The 9,813-nt window shown below is 27.4% G+C and overlaps 1 protein-coding gene across 1 annotated transcript; it reads left to right on the forward strand.

Moving 5' to 3' along the window:
* The first annotated feature begins 4,377 nt into the window (after positions 1-4,377).
* LOC149216180 (uncharacterized) lies at positions 4,378-6,784 on the forward strand. The gene is made up of 4 exons (XM_089391156.1): positions 4,378-4,943; positions 5,061-5,132; positions 6,253-6,312; positions 6,474-6,784. Exons 1-4 carry the CDS (start codon positions 4,476-4,478, stop codon positions 6,618-6,620), a joined length of 747 nt encoding a protein of 248 aa, XP_089247282.1. The 5' UTR covers positions 4,378-4,475; the 3' UTR covers positions 6,621-6,784.
* The last annotated feature ends 3,029 nt before the right edge of the window (positions 6,785-9,813 follow it).

Here is a 9,813-nt window from a genome sequence, read left to right on the forward strand (position 1 = left end):
TGCATTTATGTGAGATTTTTTTTTGTTTTCACATTTATTACTTACTACAGAACCTCATTCCCTTTGAATTTCTTCTAATTCCTCATAATTTCATTGTATTAATCCTACTCCTTTTGAATTTCTTCTAATTCCTCATAATTTTATTGTATTAATCCTTGGATTGTAGGATTTTGTATGTGTTCTATATCGTTTAAAGTAAGAATTTTTATTCATCATAAAAATATGAAATCTAATATTATCTTATTTTTCTCGTAGGATATTGATGAAAGTTTATTTTTAGCATTTGGAATGAATGTATTTATTGTTTCCATCCAATTAAAAGGTAAAATTATGTTCACAATATTATAAGTCATAAAATTTACAATATCTAATTGGGATACAAATTCATAACCATTAGTTGATAATTTCAAGTCTTTAATTTCAAAAATTTCTTGGCTATTATTGTATTTCTTTATTGTATATTTTTATTAATATAATTGACTCTAGAATTAACAATTATTTTCTAAATCAATATCAATATAAATATAAGCTTCCAATTATTCAAATAAACAACAATCTTAATATCCCCTTGTCCCTTTAAATTTTAATAATATATATTAAAAAGATGAAATTCATATATTAATAAAACTTTTTTTTTGCTTCTCTTTACTTAAATCATTATTTTCTCTTTTTTAAATTTTGTAAAACTTCAAATTGGATATGTTCTCACAGGAATAATACTCTTATTTTTGATATTTAAATTTAACTTGAATACTTCCTAATTCTTTATATATTATTTTTAACTAAATAATACTTTTAATTTTTAAATTGAAATTTAACTTTACTTTATTTTATTCTTTATATATGGTTTTTAATCTAGTGTATACTTAATTAAAATTTAACTTTAATGTTTTTTTACTCTTTATATATTGGTATTAATGCAATGTATACTTGGATTTAATAAAATGATTCAAATTAAGTTTTAGTATTTTCATTACATTTCTTTTTTCAAATATACTTTTTACTTTTATATAAAATGAAATTAAGGGATTAATTTAATAACTCTTTAATAATATTGAAATATGTTTTTATAATAATATTTGACTTTTTAAAAATATAACTTAATATTAGAAGTGTTTCCAACATTTATTTATATAAAAAAATGTTCATATTTATTTTTAATAATGTAAATATTTTCAACATTTATTTGCATAAAAAGATATTTATATCTTTTTTTTTTCTCCGTGGAAAAGATTATCTATATAAAGAGAAATTTATATTCAAATTTTTTATTCCTCCACACCAATTCCATCTACCATGAAGCTTTTTGATGAAGTTGATGCTTCAAATAGAATATAAAGCACCTGGAAAACTTTCTTTCTAATATGTTCTATTACTGTTTACTTGGAAATCAACATTATTTATAGTAATTATGGAATCTTTGTTTTACCTAATACTTCTTTCCATATATTTTTAAATATATTTGGAAACAAATTTCATTTTATTTCGCATTTATTAAAAAGAAATTCTAAATCATAAACTTTGAAATCATTTTCATAAATTTTATTATTTTAATTTTAATTTTTTTATTTTTTATTTTTTATTTTTTTAATAATACTGAGAAAATATTCTACATCACAAAATAAGAAAACAACCCAAAATACAATAAAATACTTGACCAAAAGCCAATAACCAAATTATTCTAATACCAATCAAAGTGATCTTCTTGGTCACTTCACCAAAAATCTCTTTTTAGAAAACCTCATCCATGTAGGTCTAAAGATATAAATAATTATTAATATGAAATATTTTTAGTTATAATTAGCATTTATAAATGTATTTAATCTTTAGTTATGGTGGGCATGTATAAATGCATGTAAGGTTTGATTATTCATGTCTTTTCAGTAAATATATTTATAGTTAATCATAATATATTATATGTAGAATATTTATTTTATAATTTACCTTTGTTATATTAGATAAAGAGTATTATATAAAAACAATCTATAATGCATAGTATACAAATCCACATTAATAAGTTTAAAATGGTGTCCCATAGCAAATACATGTAATGATTAAAAGTAGAGACTTGAGTTGTGTTTCAGAACAATGGTCTTGGAGTGTGTTCAATTCTAATTATCGAAAGAGAACTTTATTTATTATAAAACAAATAAATACAAAGCAAAGTATCTTCGATTTAAAATTTAATAAACAGTAAAAGAAAATTCTTTTGAAATTTATAACCACTACTACATCCGTCCCTGATTCCATAGTTTGGGTATGAAAATATCATAAAACCTATATACGACAAAAACAAAGGATGAATGTGCAACGAAAAGTTAAAAAATGTTAAAAACAAGGTTCATGGCTTCTCTCAGTTGAAAGTGTCATATGTCTTTGTACAATTTAGTTGTTTAATTTTAAATTGGTGAAGATAGGGAAGGTAAATATTTTAGGAATATTTTTGTGATTATGAGAATAATGATTTATTTATGATCGATAATTTATCATTTTAAAATAATTCCTATAATATCATTTTTTAATAGATTTCCAAAAAATATCATTTTGTATTTTTAAGATGAAAACTAAATGATTGCAATGTGAAACTATAAACTAATCCTCTGTGCTTCATAAATATAATAATTTAATTTAATTAAAAAAAATTGAATAGTCGAAAAGATTTTTTTTCTTCTATTTTGAAATGAAGTAATCTTATTTTCTTTGGGAATCTAACAAGAAATCTACTTGGATGTGATGTATTGTATTATTAGTATCTAAAGAAACAATTACACATAAAGTTGGACAAGAATCTAACAAGAAATCTACTTGGATGTGATGTATTGTATTATTAGTACATGAGGTAATAATTACACAATTACACATTAAGTTTAACGAAAATCTAACAAAAAATATACTTGGATGTGATGAAATCTAAAAAAAAAAAATCTACTTAGATGTGATGTATTGTATTATTAGTACATGAGGTAATAGTTACACGTTAGGTTTGACAAATATAATTAAAGAAACAATAATTTTTTAGTAAAGTATCATGCTCCTAAAGTATTGTACATGGGGTAAAAGATTGTCTCCTCATTTATAAATTCTTTTGTGCTTAATCATGTTCAAAGAGTATTGCTCTATTACAATTGATGCTTAAGATAGAAAGTATTATATATTAATTAGAGATCCTTATAAAAGCATTCAAGTTTCATCTTTTCCCCTAACTAAAAATGCAGTTATCTAGATATATATCATACATGATTTTTTTTTTTTATAAAATTTCAAAAATTGTATAAGATTTATAAATTATTTTGTACTTAATCATGTTCAAAGAGTATTGCTCTATTACAATTGATGCTTAAGAAAGAAAGTATTATATATTAATTAGAGATCCTTATAAAAGCATTCAAGTTTCATCTTTTCCCTAACTAAAAATACAGTTATCTAGATATATATCATACATGATTTTTTTTTTTATAAAATTTCAAAAATTGTGTAAAATTAGCCCAAAAAAATTAGCTATATCATTTTTATTTAAAAAAAACTACATAGAGAATTAGTCCACACGAAAGGTTACCTGCAAATATAATACCCAGTTTAAAGTACTGTCATTTTTTATTTCAACAAAACTACATATACTAAAGCCGTACACCTAAAAGCTAGGGATAGATGTACTAAAGTGCAGAGATGTTGTTTCCCTTCCTATGGCTTTTGCACCGTTAGTTAAAAAATTTAGATTTCCTTTTGAGAATCCCATACACTTACCATAATTCTTTTGTTTCGATTTAAATTGTGGTCTATCTTTCCCTCATATTATGAATGGTCTATCAATTCCCTTGTAATGAAACCGTGTATGAATTGAAAGATTTAGCAACTATACCTTAGATTGTAATAAAGCCATCTTTAAGGGAAATCTCACATTGTCTAATGTATTTGTCTAAATTTTGAGTTATACAAAGTATTAATTAAGATTATTTGGGGAAGCTTGGGAGATCGTAGTTTAAATTTTATCTAGAACATTATTTTGCTGTGGTGGATGTTCGAGAAGCAGATTCCCCACCCAAGCCTTGGCAGCAAGAGAGTCTAGCTTTGCTAAAACAATAAGATATTAGTATATAGACTTGCAAGTAGTTGGATGTAGTTTTGTTATAGTAGCAGCTACAAAGATTCATCCTGAGTTTCCCATAGATTAAAACTGACAGTTACCAATTCACCATGTAGTTAAAAATAATAAAAAAAATTATATAATACCAATGCGGATGCAATGCAAGATGTCAATAAATTTATGGTTTCACTCGCACTCAATGTTGGGGCAGAGATCCGTACTGTTACTTTTGGCGTTGTTAAATGTGTGTAGTGGATCAGTGTCTATATCTTGAGTTGCAGAATGTTATGAATTCCGAGTATTTTGCAGACACCGATATTTTATCTCACATTACAAAGCCAAGCCTGTTTCTGCTGCCTGCTACTATTTGCCAAGTAAATCTGCCGAGAGCATGGGAAATGAGATCACCGAGTCTGGGTGGGCATTGTATTTGGATCAGTCAATGGACAGGTGGAGTAACAAAATTTCCAGCGAGTTTGACATTCATCAACGGTACACAGGACCTGCCGAAGAAAACCCAAGTTCCCAAAATCGGGCATCGAGCATCCCAGACAAAGTGGAGGATTCTTCCATGGCTTCGGCCGCTTCTTCTCGTCCCCAGAAAGTCCCTCTGTCTGCGCAGGACATTGAGCCTGAGCAGGATTTGCAGACACCTCCATTCTATTGCTCAGTTTCTAAAAGAAAACATGTTCATCATGTCTATGAACGTGAGCATTTGGAATGTATTGCTTCTTGTACATCAGAGGATGTGAATCCCCGGAGGAATAAATTGAGAAAACTGAATAAGTACGAGGATCAGTATGAAGATGCTGATATATTGCTTCAAGATACTGCGAGCTCTCATCCCCACAGCCCAGAGGTATGTATTATGATTTGTAGGGCCTTTTCTTGTAGCGTGGTTTGATTTGTTAAATTGCGTTCTTTTCGTTTTCTATACTGGTTCGAAGTATTGAGCTATTTTATTTTATAATGCCAGAGTGGCGTAGAAACTGAAGGTCATATATACCAGAACCTGCAGCTACCAGCCGAAACCCTCGGCGATATTGAGGTAATGGATGCTATACCTGTTAATGTTCAAAGATATTTTTTTTCCATATAGCGTAGGGAGCCAATCTACTTGTTGGCTAGACTTATGAAGCAAGAACACAGGAGCAGTAAATCTCCCCGAGGGAAAATTCTATTATGATACCATTCCTATGTTGAGTATATGATTTGTTTGGTAACAGGTTACTTATATATGATGGTTTGAAATGTTGATAAAAAAAAAATGATGTGATGGATCATAAGGCATTTCAAAATAGTTCATACTACAGAAATCTCCAAACTAGTATAACTATTATAACTTAATTATTCTGTTTTACCCAAACACATTTACACACTGAACTACTATTATAACTATCATAGGCGTTACACACTGAACTAGTATACCTATGATAGGCGTTAATTAAATTGTATAACTCGTAACAGCTATGTTAAACTTAGTTTTTTTGTTTTACCCAACTGAATTTGTATCACTATTACAGGCATTGATCAAATTTACACAATGCAGTAGAAAGTGTTACTGGGAGACCATAGGGAAAAAAAATTGACATTTAAAAGTGAAATAAAGCAAGTATTCCCATTGTGAGATGATTTGGGTTTTTTTTGGTATTTAAATAGATTTATTGGAATGGTAAAACTGAGTTCTCTGATCTATATAAATTTATTGGAATGGTAAATTTGAATTCTGTAATCTATATAATCAGAGTGATTCAGGAGTTTTCCAGAAAACTATATTCATGGAATGCATTTAAAATTAAAAATCTATGGTTCGGCAGAATTCTTTTTGCGAGATGACAACCGAAAATGTAAATACATCTATTGATTAAACTACTCCAACATTAAGAAATCAATGTCAACTAATATCCACATAAAGTTAATCCAACACTAGGAGTTACTCCAATACTGCGAAACCGCTGTGCGGGTAGATCTAAACTGAAACCAACACTGGAAATGCCAGCATAGACTGTAATATTTTATTTTAGGATCTGATAAATTTCAGGGTCATCAGTGTATATTATTTTTTCTCCCATTTCATTCCTAAGGTGTTTAATATGATTAAGCAAACAATAAAATTGAGCGGCTTTCTGATGCAATACAAGGGTCTGAGAATCGATACGTATTGGCAGGAACAGGAGGTAAATGCGCGTTTGGAAACTCTGCGATCGCTTTTACCTGATGCGGGCAAGGTATCCTGCATAACTCCGTAACCTAATTCAATATTATTCCCATCTTGGTTGTAATAAAGTGTATCATGCTTTAGGTTATCAGGAATGTTCAGATCTAAGTGCCCAATTCATGCATCATAGTACTTATGAATTTCTTTGTTTATTTTGTAATGGCTATGAAGATTCCTAGTGAAGAAATCTTGGAGGTCGCCATTGAATACATCGGAGCCCTGAAACGAGAAATCCAGACACGGCAAATAGTTGCGGCGTGCACAAAAAATTCTAGTAGCCATATTTCCATGCGCTGTCTGAGAGGATGGAGAAAGTAATTGTTCCAAGTTCCACGCTATTTTCTGTGCAAAGAAAATGCAACTGCCTCTTTTCACTGCCACAGCCGGTGTTCATAAGCACCATATCCAGTGTTGCATGATTATTGATCCTTCTGTTTTTACACCTTCGGCATGCTCTTGTGAGAATTTGTAATTTAGCTGTAAATTGGTCAATAACTGAAAATGAATCTGGTTTTTTCTCCCCTTCATTTTATTTAAAAGTGAGTGGGAATCTCATTTATGGTAAGATTTCTAATAAAAAGAACTTCTAATTATTCTTATTTTAACCCCCATTGCGACTCATATGACCCATTGTTTTGCACAAAAACCAAGTTACTATTACCGTTCCCTTACCACTTACATTACATTTCCCGTTAAGACTTCATATACATTTTCCGTCAAGACTTGATACTATTCTCTGAATTATGTCGCACGAATGGTGTCTGCTCCTCTTGTCGCACCGTATCACTAAGACTTGAATCCCTACATTGGGTAATGCAGAACGTTAAGCTTTTTTCAAGACCAACAGAATTTGCAATCTCCTAATGTCGAAGTTATATTTTCAATTTTCAGCAAAGTTGAGCTACATTGAGAGGAACAGTATGAGCATTGAAGCCCTTCGAATTTGAACTCAAACAAGCTAATTTGAAACCTTTAATTCAGAGCTTATGAGACATTGATATGCTGAACATTTAGCTATGGCTCAATAGAACAACCATGGAATGAGAGTCGATCTGAAGTTGCACGATGACATGATAAACAACAGTATTGTGGTTTGTGTTGGGTTTGATTGGACTTTTTATATTGAGAAGTGCGTTTATTTATTTTAGAATAATATTTTTATAATTTTAATTTAATTATTAATAATTATTAAGTAAATGGTATGGGTTTAACTTCCACAAAATATTTTAGATTATTTTTAATAGTATATATAAATTAAAGGTTGAGATTTATTTCCAAAATAGTTATGTCATTTTTGTCTTTTTAATTAAATTGACTAATTAAAAAAGAAAAATGTCATATGAAAAAGTGTCATATAAAGTGAGTTATGGTTTTTTGTGCATGTGGTAATTATAAGCCATGTTATTATAACATGACCTATTTACATTTGAAAAATCTTCATACCAAAGTGAAAATAAGTTTCGATTGTTAAAATTCTTATTATTATGGATTAATGTGTTTATCTATTATTTAGTCATTTAATTTATATAACAATACTAGTTTATAAGTACAAAACAAACAATATTAACTTGTTTTACTTATAACTCAAAATAACTTATAATAAATAAAAAATAACGTTATATTTAATTACATAATTAATTTATAAAAATATAAATCAAAGTGTTATTAGAGTGTGATGAGGATTTTGTTGAATATTCAAGGTAACTCCTCTTGAACTCCTTTTGAATATCTCTAACTTGTCTTTGAACAAGTTTGAGTGTATATCGAAAACTTAAAACCAACCATATTATACTACATAATATCTTTCAATTCTGAAGAGACATTTTTTATTTCTTATTCAAGTATTACCAAAGGGAGCACCTTATATCAACTTCACTTTCTTTTTTATTACTTTAATTTTGGAGAAAATATATACATTCTCTTAATCAAGTTCAACTTGTTTAGATATCTTTAGTGGCTTTTTTCAATTTTATTAATTTTTTTATCAAATTGTGATATTATATTATTTATCGAATTCTTATATCTTTTTTCAATTTTAAGTTATATTTTTTTATTTCATTTCATTAATATTTGGAATTCTTAAACATTTTCACAACTTTTCTTTTAAAACTTGTTGATAATATATCTTTTATGTTTTTTGGAATGTCTTTATTTCTATATTCTATTCAAACTACTATAAATATATTTTTATTTTTTTAATATAATTAAGAAGTCTTTTATTACATTTATTGTATTTTTTTATTTCTTCAGTTTTATTTTTCAATTTTTCCTAATCATAATTTTCCAACTTTTTTTTCTTGCTTTAAGTTCTTAACCTCTTTACACAATTAGACATCCTTGTCAATAAACTCCTTTCAATTCATCATTATTTTTCTCTAACTTAAAAAGCTATATTCTATCTTTATTTAAATCACTCATCCCTTGTGTTGAGCTTCCTTGATCTATAATTTCAATTACTAGAATCCCTTCTACGAATACAACTTCATTGATAAAAATTATTGGCAACTTCATATATGATAGTGATGATTTATTATGATTTATCACTTGGGAAATTTTGTCATCTTTAAATGGAATTTTCTACTTATATTTATAATATATTTTTTAAATTTTTCTATATTGTTATTTTCTTGTTGCGTCTTTTTTTATTTATATTTTAAGATATGCACTTTATTTATGAACAATTAGTTTTGTTCACATAACTTACTACTAAAGGACCTTATTTCTTTTGAATTCCTTCTAATTAATCATAACTTCATTGTGGTTATCCTTTGTAACATTGGATTGTAGTATTTTGTATGTGTTCTATATATATTTAGGTGAGTATTCCTATGAACGACCAAAATATGAAATTTAATGGTATCTTATTTTTTTCATAGGAGGTTGCTGAAAGTTTACATTTAGAAATTGGAATGAATGTCTTTAGTGTTTTCATCTAATTATAATAAAATTTGCAACATTTTATTGGGATACAAATTTATAATTAGGAATTGATAGTTTCAAGTCTTGAATTTCATATTTTCCATAAACACTATTTTCTTCTTTTAGGAATATAATTGACTCTAGAATTAATAATTACTTTCTAAGTCAACATCAATATAAGCTTCCAATTGTTCAAGTGAACAACAATGCTAATATCCCTTTGTTCATTTAAATTTTAATAGCATATAATAAAAGAATGAACTTCATATATTATTAAACCAACCTTCATTCTCTTTATTTAAATCGTTATTTCACAAAGCTTCAAAAAGATACATCCTTATAGGTTCTAAATAATGTCTTCAATTTTGAAATTTAAATTTAACTTAATACTTTCCAATTCTTTATATATTGTTTTTAACCAAAAATAATGTTTTCTAGTTCTTTATATATTAATTTTAATCAAAATTTTGACTTTGATTTAAAATAATAATTCAAATTATGTTTTAGCATTTGTAGTATGTTTCTTTGTTCAATTATAAAATATGTTTAGGGGAAAGTTTCATGGGGATTGAACTTCCCATCACTTGGATAC

This window comes from Pinus tabuliformis, chromosome 1_1 (assembly GCF_031772625.1).
Source record: "Pinus tabuliformis cultivar Carrire ecotype Pingquan chromosome 1_1, CPIR1, whole genome shotgun sequence".
Lineage (NCBI taxonomy): Eukaryota > Viridiplantae > Streptophyta > Pinopsida > Pinales > Pinaceae > Pinus > Pinus tabuliformis.

Coding starts and splice junctions, on each gene's coding strand:
- LOC149216180 (XM_089391156.1), top strand. CDS start 4,476: ATGGGAAATGAGATCACCGAGTCTGGGTGGGCATTGTATTTGGATCAG. Junction 4,944..5,060: donor CTCATCCCCACAGCCCAGAG/GTATGTATTATG, acceptor TTATAATGCCAG/AGTGGCGTAGAAACTGAAGG. Junction 6,313..6,473: donor TTTTACCTGATGCGGGCAAG/GTATCCTGCATA, acceptor ATGGCTATGAAG/ATTCCTAGTGAAGAAATCTT.